The 20,943-nt window shown below is 44.5% G+C and overlaps 2 protein-coding genes across 2 annotated transcripts in view; one reads left to right on the top strand and one right to left on the bottom strand.

Moving 5' to 3' along the window:
• Positions 1 to 20,943, top strand: part of LOC141060255 (uncharacterized) — a 288,426-nt gene that overhangs the window by 107,643 nt on the left and 159,840 nt on the right. The window lies entirely within an intron of this gene.
• Positions 13,114 to 20,943, bottom strand: part of LOC141060241 (uncharacterized) — a 42,872-nt gene continuing 35,042 nt past the window's right edge. The window contains exon 4 of the mRNA XM_073556472.1: positions 13,114 to 14,428. Within this exon, the coding sequence (XP_073412573.1) occupies positions 13,476 to 14,428 (953 nt within the window). The 3' untranslated portion in view covers positions 13,114 to 13,475. The remainder of the gene's footprint in view (positions 14,429 to 20,943) is intronic.

Genomic DNA, 20,943 nt, shown 5'->3' with positions numbered 1-20,943 from the left:
CCTAGACAGCTGTATAATGAGGCCCAGGCTTTATAGTGAAGGGACAGGAGTGAGGGTCTGTTCCCAGGAGCTACAGTCTGAGGAAAGGGCTAAAAAGCCTTCACTAGACCCCTGTACAGCTGTATAATGAGGCCCAGGCTTTATAGTGAAGGGACAGGAGTGAGGGCTTGTGCCCAGGAGCTACAGTCTGAGGAAAGGGCTAAAAAGCCTTCACTAGACCCCTGTACAGCTGTATAATGAGGCCCAGGCTTTATAGTGAAGGGACAGGAGTGAGGGCCTGTACCCAGGAGCTACAGTCTGAGGAAAGGGCTAAAAAGCCTTCACTAGACCCCTGTACAGCTGTATAATGAGGCCCAGGCTTTATAGTGAAGGGATAGGAGTGAGGGCCTGTGCCCAGGAGCTACAGTCTGAGGAAAGGGCTAAAAAGCCTTCACTAGACCCCTGTACAGCTGTATAATGAGGCCCAGGCTTTATAGTGAAGGGATAGGAGTGAGGGCCTGTGCCCAAGAGCTACAGTCTGAGGAAAGGGCTAAAAAGCCTTCACTAGACCTCTGTACAGCTGTATAATGAGGCCCAGACTTTATAGTGAAGGGACAGGAGTGAGGGCCTGTTCCCAGGAGCTATAGTCTGAGGAAAGAGCTAAAAAGCCTTCACTAGACCCCTGTACAGCTGTATAATGAGGCACAGGCTTTATAGTGAAGGGACAGGAGTGAGGGTCTGTGCCCAGGAGCTACAGTCTGAGGAAAGGGCTAAAAAGCCTTCACTAGACCCCTGTACAGCTGTATAATGAGGCCCAGGCTTTATAGTGAAGGGACAGGAGTGAGGGCCTGTACCCATTAGCTACAGTCTGAGGAAAGGGCTAAAAAGCCTTCACTAGACCTCTGTACAGCTGTATAATGAGGCCCAGACTTTGTAGTCAAGGGACAGGAGTGAGGGCCTGTTCCCAGGAGCTATAGTCTGAAGAAAGGGCCAAAAGCCTTCACTAGACCCCTGTATAGCTGTATAATGAGGCCCAGGCTTTATAGTGAAGGGACAGGAGTTAGGGCCTGTTCCCAGGAGCTATAGTCTGAAGAAAGGGCCAAAAGCCTTCACTAGACCCCTGTATAGCTGTATAATGAGGCCCAGGCTTTATAGTGAAGGGACAGGAGTGAGGGCCTGTTCCCAGGAGCTACAGTCTGAAGAAAGGGCTAAAAGCCTTCACTAGACCCCTGTTCAGCTGTATAATGAGGCTCAGGCTTTATAGTGAAGGGACAGGAGTGAGGCCTTGTGCCCAGGAGCTACAGTCTGAGGAAAGGGCTAAAAAGCCTTCACTAGACCCCTGTACAGCTGTATAATGAGGCCCAGGCTTTATAGTGAAGGGACAGGAGTGAGGGTCTGTGCCCAGGAGCTACAGTCTGGGGAAAGGGCTAAAAAGCCTTCACTAGACCCCTGTTCAGCTGTATAATGAGGCTCAGGCTTTATAGTGAAGGGACAGGAGTGAGGCCTTGTGCCCAGGAGCTACAGTCTGAGGAAAGGGCTAAAAAGCCTTCACTAGTCCCCTGTACAGCTGTATAATGAGGCCCAGGCTTTATAGTGAAGGGACAGGAGTGAGGGTCTGTTCCCAGGAGCTACAGTCTAAGGAAAGGGCTAAAAAGCCTTCACTAGACCCCTGTACAGCTGTATAATGAGGCCCAGGCTTTATAGTGAAGGGACAGGAGTGAGGGCTTGTGCCCAGGAGCTACAGTCTGAGGAAAGGGCTAAAAAGCCTTCACTAGACCACTGTACAGCTGTATAATGAGGCCCAGGCTTTATAGTGAAGGGAGAGGAGTGAGGGCCTGTTCCCAGGAGCTACAGTCTGAAGAAAGGGCTAAAAGCCTTCACTAGACCCCTGTACAGCTGTGTAATGAGGCCCAGGCTTTATAGTGAAGGGACAGGAGTGAGGGCCTGTTCCCAGGAGCTACAGTCTGAAGAAAGGGCTAAAAGCCTTCACTAGACCCCTGTACAGCTGTATAATGAGGCTCAGGCTTTATAGTGAAGGGACAGGAGTGAGGGCTTGTGCCCAGGAGCTACATTCTGAGGAAAGGGCTAAAAAGCCTTCACTAGACCCCTGTACAGCTGTATAATGAGGCCCAGGCTTTATAGTGAAGGGACAGGAGTGAGGGTCTGTGCCCAGGAGCTACAGTCTGGGGAAAGGGCTAAAAAGCCTTCATTAGACCCCTGTACAGCTGTATAATGAGGCCCAGGCTTTATAGTGAAGGGACAGGAGTGAGGGTCTGTGCCCAGGAGCTACAGTCTGGGGAAAGGGCTAAAAAGCCTTCACTAGACCCCTGTACAGCTGTATAATGAGGCCAAGGCTTTATAGTGAAGGGACAGGAGTGAGGGTCTGTTCCCAGGAGTTACAGTCTGAGGAAAGGGCTAAAAAGCCTTCACTAGACCCCTGTACAGCTGTATAATGAGGCCCAGGCTTTATAGTGAAGGCACAGGAGTGAGGGCCTGATCCCAGGAGCTAAAGTCTGAAGAAAGGGCTAAAAGCCTTCACTAGACCCCTGTACAGCTGTATAATGAGGCTCAGGCTTTATAGTGAAGGGACAGGAGTGAGGGCTTGTGCCCAGGAGCTACAGTCTGAGGAAAGGGCTAAAAAGTCTTCACTAGACCCCTGTACAGCTGTATAATGAGGCCCAGGCTTTATAGTGAAGGGACAGGAGTTAGGGCCTGTGCCCAGGAGCTACAGTCTGGGGAAAGGGCTAAAAAGCCTTCATTAGACCCCTGTACAGCTGTATAATGAGGCCCAGGCTTTATAGTGAAGGGACAGGAGTGAGGGCCTGATCCCAGGAGCTAAAGTCTGAAGAAAGGGCTAAAAGCCTTCACTAGACCCCTGTACAGCTGTATAATGAGGCTCAGGCTTTATAGTGAAGGGACAGGAGTGAGGGCTTGTGCCCAGGAGCTACAGTCTGAGGAAAGGGCTAAAAAGCCTTCACTAGACCCCTGTACAGCTGTATAATGAGACCCAGGCTTTATAGTGAAGGGACAGGAGTGAGGGCCTGATCCCAGGCGCTAAAGTCTGAAGAAAGGGCTAAAAGCCTTCACTAGACCCCTGTACAGCTGTATAATGAGGCCCAGGCTTTATAGTGAAGGGACAGGAGTGAGGGTCTGTGCCCAGGAGCTAGTCTGGGGAAAGGGCTAAAAAGCCTTCGCTAGACCCCTGTACAGCTGTATAATGAGGCCCAGGCTTTATAGTGAAGGGACAGGAGTGAGGGCCTGTTCCCAGGAGCTACAGTCTGGGGAAAGGGCTAAAAAGCCTTCATTAGACCCCTGTACAGCTGTATAACGAGGCCCAGGCTTTATAGTGAAGGGACAGGAGTGAGGGCCTGTGCCCAGGAGCTACAGTCTGAGGAAACGGCTAAAAAGCCTTCACTAGACCCCTGTACAGCTGTATAGTGAGGCCCAGGCTTTATAGTGACGGGACAGGAGTGAGGGTCTGTTCCCAGGAGCTACAGTCTGAGGAAAGGGCTAAAAAGCCTTCACTAGACCCCTGTACAGCTGTATAATGAGGCTCAGGCTTTATAGTGAAGGGACAGGAGGGAGAAAAGTGGGGAAAGGAGGCAGAAGAGCCGGACTGCCCATCACTAACCTGCAGAGCCGCACTCCACATATATGGCTGCTCTGTGCACAGGACCTGTGATGAGGTCACAGGAGGGGAGGAGTCAGGGGTCACATGATCTCCGGAGTGCAGACCTCCATGGAGCCTTCTCCTCAGTCAGTGACATTCCCGCCATTATTCGCCCCTCACTACTGGCACAATTACTCCGCGCCGCCTTCTCTACACAGTGTTGTGTGTGGAATGTAACGTGTGATTTCTCTGGAGGGAAATAGACCCCACACAGGAGGGAATTCTCACCAGTTACCGGCCGTCTACTATATGGCGGCATATGATTGTGCTATCGACTCCACACCAGGAGCTAAAATGCCCAAATCTCTAATGTAACCGCTATAAGAGAAGATATAACAAATTTCCCCTAAACTCACACAGCGGAGGAGGCCTCACTTGGAGCAATGTGACTCGCGCACAGAAAATCTATTCCCGGTTCTGTGATAAGTTAGCGGCCGACAGGAAGAAGAAAGGTCTGAATTACAGCCCAGACTGGAGGAGATACTGCAGAAGTTAGAATTGGCCAATCAGCGCTCTTCACCCCTATACTTATCTACACAAATACAAGATATGAAATGACAATTAGACGCCATTCTCACCACCAGAACGGAGAGGCGCTAACTTGGAGTAAAGCCGCGTTTTATCACCATGCCAATAAGCCTAATAAGATGCCGCTCGTAAGCTCAGAATGAGAGAGTCACTGCATATAATCTCCTCTATAAAAGACCCTAAGGGTCAGATCTCAGCCCACCCCGATGTCATGTATAGCACTTATAATGAATACCCCCAGAGTTTGTATTCCCCCCACAATCACCCCCCTCACTACTGGAGTCATTCCTTCACACACTACATCTACCTAACCTGACTGAGTCCGCGGCACAACAACTCCATTTACACATCTCTGAGGAGGAAATAGTTTCAACAAGCAAAAAACTAAAAAGAGGAAAGGCCCCGGGGCCGGATGGTCTTACAGCAATATATTATAAAAAATGCAGCGATGTGCTGACACCACATATAAAAACCTCTGTAATTCACTACTAAATGGCTCACAGCTGCCCCCTGAGTTCTACGTGGCGCATGTAACCGTAATCCCTAATCCTAAGAAAGATCATCTCACAACAAATTATAGACCTATATCCCTCTTATACATTGACTTCAAAATCTTTACATCCATTGTGACTAACAGGATCAATAAAATCCTCCCTCACCTCATCCATCGGGATCAGGTTGGTTTTATACCAGCGCGACAGGCCCCAGATAATATTAGGAGAGCGTTAAATATTATTCATACAACTAACCTACAGCGAAAGCGACTTCTCCTGCTTGCATTAGATACTGAGAGGGCTTTCGATTCGGCGTCCTGGACATATCTCTTTACGGTTCTATCGGAAGTCGGATTCTCCCCTAAACTTATAAAGTGCCTCCAATTATTATATGATAGCCCTATCGCTTATGTAAAACTCCCGTCACCACACCCCCCTCCAATTAATATTCAGAGGGTACCAGGCAGGGCTGTCCTCTATCTCCGGATCTTTTTGCACTTGTAATGGAACCCATTGTGGAAGCAATAAGGAGAGACCAGAATATCCTGGGCCCTGAGAATATGGGAGACCAATATAAAGTCAGCCTCTTTGCGGATGATCTCCTGCTAACATTAATAAGTCCCCACACTACACTCCCTCACTTGTTTTCCCTCCTTCACGAATTTGAGAAGATCTCAGGGTTAAAGATTAACATTGATAAATCCGAAGCATTATTTGTAAATTTTCCTAAGACAGATCAAACTAATATAGCCTCCCATTTTGGGTTTATAGACAAAGAACATTATCTAACATATCTGCGTATCAACTTAACAGCCAACAGGTCACCTCTGTTTAGGTGGAATTACACTCCACTGATCCAAAACTTCCAGAGGGACCTGGATAGATGGGCTTCCTCAAAGTTATCCTGGCTCAGCAGAACACAGGCATTAAAAATGGTGTCACTGCCTCGCTTCTTATATCTATTTAGGTCCCTCCCAATTATGGTGCCAGCCAGAGCGTTCACTCATTCACACTCTACGATGTCTAAGTTTCTTTGGCTCAGAAAACAACCCAGAATTGTGCAAAAACTTATGTTCCGTCACAGAAAAGAAGGGGGTTTGTCCCTCCCTAATTTTACACTTTATTACAAGTCGGCACAGATTGCTCCATTAATAAGTGCGTGTTCATATCCCAATAGTCCGAGATGGGTTATTCTGGAATCATTTCTCTCCAAACCATTCTCTTTATCAGGCCTAATGTGGACCACAGACCGACTTCCACGGGGGTTAATGAATGTGGCTCCTTTTACAGTCCACTCGTTGCTTCTTTGGAGGAAAGTCCGGTTTAAATATAACTTACAATCAAGCCCTTCTCCCCTGACAGCTATATTACACAACCCCATGTTCCCGCCAGGCCTTGAGCTACAAATGTTTTCTTGGTGGAAGCTGAAAGGTAAATGTGGCGCCCGCAGGAGTATGGTCGCCACAGTGGCATTACCTTCTTCCTAGGGAGTGTGATGTCATGCTTGGAAGCAATGAAGGGTCTCTCTGGCAGTTAATCACTACATGCAACACAGTTCCCACTCCAGGCCAGCAGAGCGAGCTCTGAACCAAAACTAAGGGGAAGAGCTACTCTCTGGGGGCCAGGAAGGAGATGAGGAGTTCGTGTGAGGAGGGCAACGAGTGTAGGTGTGAGGAGAGGAGCTGGGAGATTGAGCAAGGAGCTGAGGCTCATCGCCAGCTACAGCGCATGATCTGGAGCCTGGTCTCCAAGGCTGTATGGATACTGACGTTCCTGCAGCAGAAACCAGAGGAATAGGAAGCTGTAAATGCTCTGTTCCCCTATAAGACTCGGAGACACCACAGCAACGTGTGAGCCAGGAGAGATAGAAGGCTACAGCTGTCTGCCATACGAGGGAGTTCTAAGAGAGAACAAGGAGGAACTTCAGTGTAACACAGTACTGCATATTCCTCAAATAAGCGCTAGGAAGGAGACTACACAACCCATCTGCATAGAGAGGTTCCTAAATTGCTTCCAGGCTAACCAGCTCCTGTTCCATCTGTACTCTGGATTGCATTTGCCAAGCAAAGTGAAGGTAAAAGAAACTGCACCCTGTTGTGTCCTTGCCTTCTTCCCACAACCTCTTCAGCACTGCTACATCTCTGTGCCTAACACTGCACCCTCTTCATCAACACCTATTCTCACTGCCCTGGGACTACAGCTCTACCTGTGGGGAGCTATCACATCTTGCTGCCATATACCATCTGTCCCAGAGGATCTGTCTGCAGCTTCGGCTTACCATCTTCATTGCTGAGCACCACAGGTGGCGTCACGTATCATTCACTCATAAACTTTATTCATCCACTCTTAAACCCCTTATACATGGGCGCCCAGGGCCACGGACCGGGTCACCGTGCTGTGACACTTCCCTCTCAGATACTGGCCCGGTACCGAGTACCCCACCGCCCTGGCGGGCGACCCATATTCATATACTTAAACATTTGTGTTCCCCATTTAAGATCTTACTTGACAGACAGGAATTTGTTCAAAAATTTGACCCTCCAGTTAGGGAGGTAATGCGATTGAACCAGATCTCTCACTTTGCAAAGCAGATCCTCCCGAGCGGCACTACACTCAGGGCAACGAGTTTTGAAAATAAATGTCTAAATGACCCTTTGGGCAGGGGAACGATCTCATTGATCTACTATGCTAGAAATTCTCCACAAGATGATGAAAAATTGAAGTATATGTTACAATGGGAGGAGGATCTGAGGTTTTAACAGTCAATTGATGAATGGTATCGTAGCTGTGACACCATATCAGAAGGCAGTCACCAGACTTCCCTTGTGGAGACCTCCTTAAAACTATTGCACAGAGTCTATTATGTACTGGAAAAAATTCACAGCATTTTTCCTAATGTCTCGGGAGACTGTTTTAGGGGCTGTGGATTTTCTGGTGACATGAGACATATTTGGTGGTCTTGTACGGTGGTTTCTGAGCTTTGGGAGAAGGTGAAGCGTCTGATAGCACAGATGTATGGTGGACCGGTTCTTCTGGAACCTTCTACCCTTTTACTGTGAGCCAGGCCTTCCTGGCTTCCAAAAAGCTTTCAGAAGCTAGTAAACTACTTATGTATGGCCACTAAAATCCACATTGCGGCAAAGTGGAAGTCGCCCTCACTGCCAATATCTATGGTAAAAGAGAAGATGAACGACATTATGTTATACGAAAGAATAGAAGAAACTAGAACCGACAGGTGGGATTCTTTCTTCAGGGTTTGGCATCCCTGGATGGAGCTTCACTCAGATATTCGACTGGATCAGGCACTGAGGCTCTCTCCGTAGCCAATTGAGAACTGGTCACAGCCTGGGACGGGATTCATATATGATCCTACAATAGTGAGTTGTATAACCGCTTTAAACACCCTGGATTGGTTATTGATAACATTATAGATTATTGGATATCATATAATTAAATCCTTTGTGCCTTTCCCTACCCCGTCTATGTCCTGTCTCTCCTTAATTATTTGAAGTTTATTGAATGTATGTTAAATTGTTAGTTTACGCATTAACCTGTTTGTGATGCCATTCACATTTTGGACGCATGAAATATGATATTAGAAACAATAGGTAATATGGCCATTTCCTTAGAATCATAGAATCATAGAATCATAGAATCGTAGAGTTGGAAGGGACCTCCTGGGCCATCTGGTCCAACCCCCTGCTCAAAGCAGGATTCGCTAAATCATCCCAGTTAGATGTCTGTCCAGCCTCTGTTTGAAGACTTCCATTGAAGGAGAACTCACCACTTATCGTGGCAGCCTGTTCCACTCATTGCTCACTCTAACTGTCAAAAAGTTTTTTCTAATATCTAATCTGTGTCTCCTCCCATTCAGCTTCATCCCATTGCTTCTAGTCTTTCCTTGTGCAAATGAGAATAAAGTTGATCCTTCTACAATGTGACAGCCCTTAAGATATTTGTAGACAGCTATTAAGTCTCCTCTCAGTCTTCTCTTTTGCAAACTAAACATTCCCAAATCCTGCAACCTTTCCTCATAAGACAGGGTTTGCAGACCGGTCACCATTCTGGTCGCTCTTTTCTGAACTTGCTCCAGTTTGTTGATGTCTTTTTTAAAATGTGGTGCCCAAAATTGGACACAATATTCCAGATGAGGTCTGACCAAAGAGGAGTAGAGGGAAATAATTACTTCACGTGATCTAGACTGTATGCTTCTGTTAATACATCCTAGAATTGCATTTGCCTTTTTTGCTGCTGCATCACACTGTTGACTCATATTCAGTCTGTGATCTATTAGTATACCCAAGTCTTTTTCACATGTGCTGTCACTTAGCCCTATTCCTCCCATTCTATATATGCTTTTTTCATTTTTATTGCCCAGATGTAGTACTTTGCATTTTTCCCTGTTAAAAACCATTCTGTTAGTTGCTGCCCACTTCTCCAGTTTATTTAAATCTTTTTGAATCCCCTCTCTCTTCTCTAGTATTAGCTATCCCTCCTAGCTTTGTGTCATCAGCAAATTTAATCAGTTTACCCTCAATTCCTTCATCTAAATCGTTGATAAAGATGTTGAACAATACAGGGCCCAGGACAGAGCCCTGTGGTACCCCACTTGAGACATTCTTCCAACTGGATGTGCAGCCATTTACGACCACTCTTTGGGTCCGATCACTAAGCCAGTTATGAATCCACCTAACAGTTGCCTTGTCCATTCCATACTTAGTCATTTTTTCAATAAGGATTGTATGAGAGACTTTGTCAAATGCTTTGCTGAAGTCAAGATATAGTATATCTACAGCATTTCCTTGATCCACCCAATCAGTAATACCATCATAGAAGGAAATTAAATTAGTCTGACATGACTTATTAGTTACAAACCCATGCTGACTCTGTTTAATCACTTCATTCTTATCCAGGTACTGACATACATGTTGTTTAATAATTTGTTCAAAGATCTTTCCTGGTATAGAAGTCAGACTCACCGGCCTATAGTTGCCTGGGTCCACCTTCTTCCCCTTTTTGAAGATAGGAACAACATTTGCTCTTCTCCAGTCTTCTGGCACTTCTCCTGTTCTCCAAGAATTTTCAAAGATTATGGAGAGGGGTTCAAAAATTTCTTCTGCTATCTCCTTCAGTACTCTGGGGTGTAATTCATCTGGACCTGGAGACTTGAATACATTTAGGTTAGCTAAGTGTTTCCTCACTATCTTTCTGTTTATAGATATCCTGGATTCTTCTATTCCCTTAATAGGACAGTGAATAACAGTTGATGTTACATTTCCTTTCTGAGAGAAAACAGATGCAAAATAGGAATTTAAAAGTTCAGCCTTCTCAACATCCTGTCTTACCATTTCATCATTTTCATCCTGTAAAAATCCTATAGCATCTTTGACTTTTCTTTTACTTTTGACATATCCCCAAAATCCTTTATTATTGCTTTTGACATCTCTTGCAAGCCTCAATTCATTTTCAGCTTTAGATAATCTGATTTGTGCCTTGCAGGTTCTGCAGACAGCATTATATTCTTCTTTAGATATGCCTCCTTCTTTCCATTTTATAAACATTTTTTGCTTCCTTTTTAGCATGTGCTTAAGTTCTGTGTTCATCCATCCTGGTTTCCTTAAATGCTTCCTATTCTTCCCTCTTTTCGGAATTGTTAACAACTGGGCTTTGAGAATTTCATTTTTCAAGATTTCCCATCCTTCCTGGACATTTTTGTCTTTAAGGATATCCAGCCATTGGATCCCTCCAATTCTCTTTCTGAATCCCTTAAAATCTGCCTTTCTGAAATCTAACCTTGACGTCTGAGTCTTCACAGGTCTTCCGCCTCTAGTTATCCAAAATTCTAAAATAGCATGGTCGCTACCTCCTAGGGTCCCAGCCACTTTTACCTCCTCAACCATTTCCTCCCTGTTTATAAGGATTAGATCCAAGGTAGCAGTTCCCCTTGTTTTCTCCTTTACCTTTTGGAAGATAAAGTTGTCAGCAAGAGAGGATAAGAATTTCCTTGACCTGTTAGTTTTGCCTGAGAGAGATTCCCAACAAATGTCTGGATAGTTGAAATCTCCCATGACAACTATGTCATATTTTTTGGAGAACTTGGCCATTTGATGCATAAAGAGTTCATCCATATCTTCAGCTTGCACAGGCGGCCTGTAGTAAATGCCTACAATGGTGTCCTTTCCATTGTTCTGTCCTTGTATTCTTACCCAAACAGTTTCCACAGAACTCCCAGTCTCTGAAGCTTCAATCTCTGTGCAGATATACGCATTTCTAACATACAATGCGACACCCCCTCCTCGTTTATCAAGTCTGTTTCTTGCAAATAAGTTGTATCCTTCTAGTCTTGTATTCCAATCATGTGTATTGTCCCACCAAGTTTCAGTGATTCCAATGACATCATATTTCTTTTCCTGTGTTAGTAGTTCCAATTCTCCTTGTTTGTTGCCCATGCTTTGTGCATTAGTATAGAAACATTTTAGTTTGTGATTGGTTTCTCTTTCTCCAATATTTTTATTAATTAGATTCTTTCGTCTTTGTTCTTCCTTTCCACTTCTAATAGCAGAGTTCTCAGTAGCATTTGTCAGGTGTATGGCTTTTTCTGGTCTTTTGCTTCCCTTCCCATGTTGTTCTAGTTTAAAGCTCTCCTTACAAGTGTAGCAAGGCGACTTCCAAATACATGCTTTCCAGTCTTCGTAAGGTGCACCCCATCTCTAGCAAGTAGTCCATCGTATAAGTAGTTCACTCCGTGATCCAGAAATCCAAATCGTTGCTGACGGCACCATCGACGTAGCCAGTTGTTCACCTGCAGAATCTTATTCCACCTCCTTGTTCCATGGCCATCCACTGGGAGGATGGAAGAGAAGACCACCTGCGCTCCCAGTTCTTTCACTTTCTTGCCTAAGTCTTCAAAGTCTCTGCAGATGGTTTCCAGGTCGTTTCTTGCGGTGTCATTTGTCCCCACATGTAGTAGCAGGAATGGGTAGTCATCTGTAGGTCTGAAGAGTCCTGATATCCTGTCAGACACATCTTTAATTTTTGCACCTGGAAGACAGCACATTTCTCTTGAAGTTATATCCGGTCTGCAGATAGCGGCCTCTGTTCCTCTCAACAGGGAATCCCCCATGACCACCACTCTCCGTTTCTTCTTCACAACATTTTTCTTTCTCCATCCAGGAGGACTCTGAAGGCGTACAAGGTTGCTGTTTGTTGGCAAAGTCTTATCCTGATGTATTTCTTCATCGTTTTCCTGCGTGAGAGCCTGGTACTGGTTTCTGAGCAGTATGGGTGCTGACTGCCTCCTGATCCTCCTGCTTCTCTGGGTCACATGTCTCCATTCCTCTGTTTCTTCAGGTGCACTTCGAATTTCTTCTCTTTCTGTAACATGAAGAGATAATTCTGCTCTGTCCAAGAACTCTTCACCTTCCTTAATGATCTTCAACGTAGCTAACCTCTCTTCGAGATTTTGCAACTTTTCCTCCAACAGGGTCACAAGCTTGCATTTGTGGCATGTGAAGTTTGGCTTTTCCACTGGTAAATCTGTGAACATGTAGCAAGAAATGCAGCTCACCAAATGGCTCCTGGCCTCTTCCATCTTGAGATTTCTTAAAAAGATGAAAGATGAGCCAAAATTCGCGCGCCGACAGGCGCGCGGTTTCTCCGATTTCCTCTTTTCAGCTGCAACGGCCAAAACCCAGTGATCGTTGAGCTCGCGGAGACTCTTCACTTATCCCAGAAGGCACTGGGAATATGCAAATGATCTCCTCAAGACTCTTCCCCTGGTTTCTCCGATTTCCTCTTTTCAGCTGCAACGGCCAAAACCCAGTGATCGTTGAGCTCGCGGAGACTCTTCACTTATCCCAGAAGGCACTGGGAATATGCAAATGATCTCCTCAAGACTCTTCCCCTGGTTTCTCCGATTTCCTCTTTTCAGCTGCAACGGCCAAAACCCAGTGATCGTTGAGCTCGCGGAGACTCTTCACTTATCCCAGAAGGCACTGGGAATATGCAAATGATCTCCTCAAGACTCTTCCCCTGGTTTCCCCTTGCATGCGTCCTGCATTTTGCCAAAGGAAAGGAAGTTGCCTAATAATTAAGCACACCTTATATAGGTTGTTGGTGTCATTAGACCACACCCCTCCTCATTACAGAGATGCAAATCACCTGATTTACATAATTGGCAGTTGACCTTCAAGCCTATACAGCTTGGAGTAGGACAACATGTATAAAAAGGATGATGTGATCAAAATACCCATTTGCCTAATAATTCTGCACGCAGTGTACATCACCTCACCCTATATACTGAACTTTGGGGTACATGTTTTTTCTATTAGTCACCTACTGACTCACCTTAAGGGGGTGAATTATGGGTATAGTTTTACATTTGGAATTAATAAAGTTTAGTTTTATCCTTTTGTCAGCAAACATGAGGAATGACAAGAGACAACCAATTTAAGAAGATTCTATTTTGGTTAAAACTATTCCAACATTATGAACATAAAAAAGGCTTCTCCCCTCTGTGACGTCTCTGATGTTTATTAACAGTTGATTTCCAAGTAAAATATTTCCCACATTAAGAAAATGAAAATGGCTTCTCCTCTGTGTGACTGCTCTGATGGCGTTCAAGAAGCGCTTTCTGGTTAAAATATTTCCCACATTCTGAACAGGAAAAAGGCTTCTCCCCTGTGTGAATTCTCTGGTGTTTAACCAAATTTGATTTCTGGATAAAACATTTCCCACATTCTGAACAGGAAAAAGGCTTCTCCCCTGTGTGAGTTCTCTGATGCTTAACAAAATGTGATTTCTGGTTAAAACATTTCCCACAATCTGAACAGAAATAAGGCTTCTCCCCTGTGAGTTCTCTGGTGGATAACAAAATGTATTTTCTGGTTAAAACATTTCCCACATTCTGAACAGGAAAAAGGCTTCTCCCCTGTGTGAATTCTCTGGTGTTTAACAAAATATGATTTCTGGTTAAAACATTTCCCACATTCTGAACAGGAAAAAGGCTTCTCCCCAGTGTGAGTTCTATGGTGATCAACCAAATTTGATTTCTGGTTAAAACATTTCCCACAATCTGAACAGGAAAAAGGCTTCTCCCCAGTGTGAGTTCTATGGTGATCAACCAAACTTGATTTCTGGTTAAAACATTTCCCACATTCTGAACAGGAAAAAGGCTTTTCCCCTGTGTGAATTCTATGGTGATTAACCAAATGTGATTTATCTGCAAAACAATTCCCACATTCTGAGCAGGAAAAAGGCTTCTCCCCTGTGTGAATTCTCTGGTGTTTAACCAAATTTGATTTCCGGTTAAAACATTTCCCACATTCTGAACAGGAAAAAGGCTTCTCCCCTGTGTGAGTTCTATGGTGATTAACCAAATCTGATTTCTGGTTAAAACATTTCCCACAATCTGAACAGGAAAAAGGTTTCTCCCCTGTGTGAGTTCTCTGGTGGGTAACAAAATGAGATTTCTTGTTAAAACATTTCCCACAATCTGAACAAGAAAATGACTTTTTTGCTTTAGGAGCAGTTTGTTTTTTAATGCCTCTTTTGTGACTTTGGTTTCCCTTAGTAGTCAGTAACGAATCAGAAGATGGGATCTGTTTCATAGGATCAGATGACAGATCTTTGCTGTGAATAGATGATGATATATCTGGAGTAATAGCAATCACTTCAGTTGTATCTTGTAGGATCTCAAGATCATCAGATTTAAAAATTGAAGATGTCAGCTGTCCCTCTGATCTCCTGGTACAGTCATCTGCCAAGACAAAAAACAATTTTCTTTAATAAAATATCATTGAGTTTTATATTTTTGAACATTTCTACTTAAATAAGTTGTCCACTACTGTAACTTTTTTTTCATAAATCTTGCTATTATGTGCCAGTAAAAACATCCACTATGTTTATTTTAGCAATATTACCTTTTATCATGCTCTAGCAGCACATTTTCAGTGCTGGCTCCAGCTCTCATCGGGTTAATCGACAACTTCCTTTCTCCCAACTTACTGTGCTCTAATACTACAAGTTCCATGATGCATTGCACTGGCCTGTAAGCCAGCACCTAGCACACCCACTCCAAAACACACCCAAACCCCTCCCTCCCCTCTCTTCAATCTCTTCAATCTGAAGCATCTTATTGTAAGGGTCTGTGCACACGTTGCGGATCCTACTGCGGATCCGCAGCGGATTTGGCCCTGCGGATCCGCAGCAGATTCTCCTGCATTGTACAGTACCATTATAGTCAATGTAAACCAAAAAGTACTGTGCACATGGTGCAGAAAATCAGCAGCATAAACGCTGAGGGTTCATTTCTGTAGCATGTCAATTCTTTGTGCGAATTCCGCAGCGTTTTACATCTACTCCATTATAAGAATCCACAGGTGTCAAAACGCAGGTGAAAGTCGCACAAAATCCGCAGGTAAAACGCCGGTCATTGTACCTGCAGATATAGCAAAATCCACACAGAAAAATCCTCAGCACAATCCGCCACATGTTCACATAAAACACATTGCAAGCATCATGAGCGCACACACACAGGAGCGCGCACAGACACAGACGTTCTTAATAATAAGTCCCCGTGTACACACCGTTATAGTGCTGAGAGCTATAAGGCTGTGTGCACACCGGGCGGATTCCAGGGCGGATCATTCCACACAGAATCCGCAGCTGTTGGTAGAAAATGCAGGTGCGTTATTGATGCGTTTTTGATGCATTTTTTATGCGGTTTTTGCTTGTGAATTGTCTGCGTTTTTGTAACCTAAATAAAGATATGTTATTTAACAAAAAAAGATTTGTGATGTAATTTCTGTCTGACCTCCTCTTTTACACTTGTCCAACCCACACTCCATTACACACAGATAGATAGAAAGATAGATAGATATGGGATAGATAGATAGATATGGGATAGATAGATATGAGATAGATCTATCTATCCATAGATATTTCCATAGATATTTCCAGATATTTCTATAGATATTTCCATATCCATGTTTATTAATGAACAATGTTTCATTTTAGAAAGTAAAAAAAAAAATGGCGTGGGCTCCCGTGCAATTTTCTGCACCAGAGGAGGAAAGCCGACTGCCGGGGGCCAATATTTTTTGCCTGGGAATGGGACAATACCCATGGCCCTTTCCCAGGCTATGAATATCAATCCGCAGCTGTCTTCATAGCCTTTACTGGCTATTAAAATAGGGGACCCCCCAAAAAATGACGTGGGGGTCCCCCTAAATTTTATGCTGCGGGCTGATATTCATAGCCTAGGAAGGGGCCATGGATATTGGACCCCCCCAGCTACAAATACCAGCCCACAGTCGCCCCAGAAATGGCGCATATATAAGATGCGCCAATTCTGGCACTTAGCCCCTCTCTTCCCACTCCCGTGTAGCGGTGGGATATGGGGTAATAAGGGGTAATAAGGGGTTAATGTCACCTTGCTATTGGAAAATGACATTAAGCCCGGTTAACAATGGAGTGGCGTCAGCCTCTCCATTATTAATCTTATAGTAATAAAGGGTTAAAAAAACCACACACATAAGAATAAAGTATTTTAATGAAATAAAACACAACATGGATATCATATTTTTATTTCATGCCCAGATCAAAGCGACACCCTCGGTCTCCTCTAATAAAAAGTAAAAAAATAAACAAACCGTATACTCCCTGTCCAGCACAGTCCAATTAATAACGAGTGTCCCACGACAATCTCCCCTATAGAACAGTGACATCAGGTGATGTGACCGCTCTATAGCACCTCCCAGTGGTGAACTGACAGGAGACAATGGCTCCTGCAGTGCATCACTGAGGTTACATGAGTTCAGGCTCTCACTTTCCACCAATGCTGCGAGAGAATTAGGGTTCGGGTTACGGGACCACTTTCCCGGCGGCGGAGGGATACACAGCGGAGGATTACCTCCGTCTATCATTTCATTGCTGGGGCCCCTGGAGAGCAGTCGCATCAGCTGATGCGGCTGCTCTACACGGGAGATCGTCGTGGGACCCTCGTTATTATCTGGACTACAGCGGAAAGGTGAGTATAGGTTGCTTTATTATTTTATTTTTATTACAGAAGATCGATGGCTTCGGGAACTAGGTGATTGGTAAGTATATACTCTATGTTATGTGTTGTATGTTATATATATATTCTATATGTTGTATGTTCAGTATGTGGTTTTTTTTTTTTTTTTCACTTTCAACACATTAGCTGGATGATGGGACTACTTCTGTCCCATCATTGGCTAATGTGTCACTCACTGACAGTGTAGCAAGCATCACCTGATGGGACTTGTAGTACCACTGGATGATGCTTGCCTGCATACACACACACACACCCCCCCGCACAGCCCCGGCACCGCCAGCACAGCACGCAGACTCCCCCGCACAGCCCTGGCAACACCCACACAGCCCGCCCACCCTCCCGCAAAGCCGGCAGACCCCCGCACGGCCCGTCCACCCCCTGCACAGCCAGCAGACAGCCTGCAGACCCCAGCTCTTAAAGCTCTACACCCCAACAGAAAACTTTTCCATTGATGAGTCCCTTGTAAAATTCAAAGGAAGACTGCACCTCAAGCAATTTATTCCTTCTAAGAGGGCAAGGTTCGGAATAAAGCTCTATAAAATGTGCGAGAGTTCAACCGGATACACATCAGCTTTTCACATTTATGAGAGGAAAGACAGCCAACTAAACCCACCAGGATGCCCAACTTATCTGGGGACATCTGGAAAAATCGTTTTGAGCCTTTTTTTACAAAAAGGCTAAAATCTGTATGTTGACAACTACTACACCAGCATACCCCTATTTAAAAGTCTGGTTAAACATAACATAGGGGCTTGTGGGACCATTCGCAAAAACCATCAGGGGTTTCCACAATCATTGGTCAAAGAACATTTCCAAAAGTGGCAGTTAGGGGCTTTACACAATGGAGAGCTGCTTGTCCTTAAGTATAAGGATGAAAAAGATATTTTCATCCTGAGCTCGATCCACACAGATGCCACAATTGCCACTGCAGACCAACAGGGATCCACTACTCCAAAACCTCTGTCTGCCATTGACTACAACAAATATATGGGGTGTGGACCTTGCAGATCAGGTTCTACAGCCATACCAGGTATCAGACAAATCATATATCTGGTATAAAAAGTTAGTCATGTATTTGTTTCAGGTGGCCACATATAATTCTTTTGTGTTATACAAAAAAGCCGGAAATGCAGATACTTTCCTTCATTATCAGGAAAAGGTCACTGAAAATCTTGTTTTTGAATATTTTGTCCCCGCCAATCCTTTAGAATCTGAAAATGTCAGAAGACTCACTGAGCGACATTTTATTGCACTCATTCCAGTAACTGAAACAAGAAAGAACCCCAGAGAAGATGTCGTGTATGTTCCAAGAAAGGAACGAGGCATGATCCCCGCTATTATTACCCACAATGCCCATCACTGCCAGCCTTATGCCTCCATGACGGCTTTACAATCCTCCACACAGAACCACGTTTTTGAACTGTTTTGACATTCAAGCATTTGGATTATTTAGTGACAGACACATTTGAGTAGAGCTGACTTAACAATTTCCGGGGGTAGGTGGGGGGAGGTCTCCAGAGACACAAGCTGGGCACAATATATTGGGCACTACAATGACATTTTTGCTCTAAAACTTCCACTACGTGTTTCTGGAAATCATCCATGTAGTGAAAATGGTCACTATATCCATAGATGAATTCCCAGAGGGGTGTCATTTCCAAAATGGGGTCACTTCAGGGGGAATTCTGTTGTTTTGGTACTTAGCGGCTCTCCAAAGTGCCACAACAGCAGAATCCTCCCTGAAGTGACCCCATTTTGGAAATGACACCCCTCTGGGAATTGGAAATGGACACCCCTTGCAAATTCATCTATGTACACCCATAGATTTACCTATGATGACCATTTACCTATCTACCTATTTTCCAATGTAAAATCTGGGGTTAAAACAATATTTTAGTGGTAAAAATATAATTGTTTTCTCTTCACTGCCCAATGGTATAATTTTCTATGGAACAGCTGTGGGGTCAGTATGCTCACTGCACCACTAGAAGAATTCATTCAGGGAAGTATTTGGTAAAATGCAGTCACTTTTGGGGGCTTATGCTGTTCTGGCACCTCAGGGGCTCTGACAATGTGACATGTCACCCACAAACAATTCCAGCAAAATCTGCAATCCAATATGGCGCTCCTTCCCTTCCAAGCCCTGCCATGCGCCCAAACAGTGGTTTACCCCCACATATGGGGGTGTCAGCATACTCAGGACAAACCAAAATATATATCGAGGTAAAAAGATTTAGTAAAAATTTTATTTTTTTTATTTCCATGGCTCTACGCTATAAACTTCTATAAAGCACCTGTGGGTTCAACGTGCTCAATACACATCTGGATAAGTTCCCTAAAGGGTCTAGTTTCAAAATGGGGTCACTTGTTGGGGGTTTCCACTGTTTAGGCACATCAGGGGCTCTCCAAACACGACATGGCAACCGCTAATTATTCCAGCATATTTTACATTCAAAAAGTCAAATGACGCCGCCATCGCCGGTGACATTTTGCTGGATGTAATTTTTTTCCAAGCCTCACAATAGCCACAATATTATAGGCATTATCAACAATAATATCAATGTTATTATATGCATTATGTAATAATGGGGGCAGGTCAGTGAGGGATCAGCGACCTGTCATAAGCCGATACAGAGGAATATGTAATCAGAGCACCACATAAAGCCCCGCCCACAGCCCCGCCCCAGAGCACGAGAATCTCATTACTGAAAACTACAAATACAGATTAAACAACAGTAAACCAGAGTTGAATTAATTTATGGTGGACCATTGGAGCTACTATGAATCCTGACCAGAAGATCAGAGAAAATAATAATAATAATAAATTTTATTTTTATAGCGCCAACATATTCCACAGCACTTTACATTTCAGAGGGGACTTGTACAGACAATAGACATTACAGCATAACAATAATCACATAGATTATAACAAATGCCAAGAGGAATGAGGGCCCTGCTCGCAAGCTTACAGTCTATGAGGAAAGAGGGAGACACGAAAGGTGGGTGGAAACAGTTGCCCTGATTGTATGGACCAGCCATAATGTTAAGTGTGTAACAGTACAGACACAGAGGGCTAATGGATGCATAAAGCATGTGGGAACATGATGCGGGGAACCTGGTTATGGTAAAACTTTTGGCTGTGCCACACAGGGATAGATTAGGTTAATGTGTTGAGGCGATAGGCCAGTCTGAATAAATGCGTTTTTAGGGCACGCTTAAAATTGTGGGGATTGGGGACTAATCGTATTGACCTGGGAAGTGCATTCCAAAGAATTGGCGCAGCACATGTAAAGTCTTGGAGACGGGAGTGGGAGGTTCTGATTATTGAGGATGCTAACCTCAGGTCAACAGCAGAATGGAGGGCGCGGGTAGGGTGGCAAACTGAAACAAGGGAGGAGATGTAGGGTGGTGCTGAGCCATGGAGGGCTTTGTGGGTGAGGGTAATAAGTTTGTACTGGATTCTGGAGTGGATGGGTAGCCAGTGTAATGACTGGCACAAGGTAGAGGCATCGGTGTAACGATTGGGGAGGAATATGATCCTGGCTGCAGCATTCAAGACAGATTGGAGAGGGGAGAGTTTGGTAAGAGGGAGACCGATTAGAAGAGAGTTACAATAGTCCAGACGAGAATGAATAAGAGAAACAGTAAGAGTTTTTGCAAAAGTAAGAAAAGGTCGAATTCTAGAAATGTTTTTGAGGTGCAGATGACAAGAGCGAGCCAGTGATCGAATGTGGAGGGCAAAGGAAAGCTCGGAATCAAGTATGACCCCAAGACAGCGGGCATGTTGCTGGGGAGTAATAGCGGAGCCACACACAGAAATGGCAATGTCGGGTATAGGTACATTAGTAGAGGGAGGAAACACAAGGAGTTCAGTCTTTGACAGTTTCAGTTTCAGATATAGTGAGGACATGATATTGGACGCAGCGTTTAGACAATCGTCGGTGTTTTCTAGAAAGGCTGGCACGATGTCAGGAGAAGAAGCGTATAATTGGGTGTCATCAGCATAGAGATGGTACTGGAAACCAAATCTACTGATTGTTTGACCAATAGGGGCAGTGTACAAGGAGAAGAGGAGGCGGCCTAGAACCGATCCTTGAGGAACCCCAACAGTAAGGGGAAGGTGAGAGGAGGAGGAACCAGCAAAAGATACAGTAAAGGAGCGGTCAGAGAGATAGGAGGAGAACCAGGAGAGAACG

Source organism: Dendrobates tinctorius, unplaced genomic scaffold, assembly GCF_039654945.1.
Source record: "Dendrobates tinctorius isolate UK_male_01 unplaced genomic scaffold, ASM3965494v1 ptg000233l, whole genome shotgun sequence".
Classification (NCBI taxonomy): Eukaryota; Metazoa; Chordata; class Amphibia; order Anura; family Dendrobatidae; genus Dendrobates; species Dendrobates tinctorius.
This window is presented reverse-complemented; position numbering and strand designations above follow the sequence as displayed.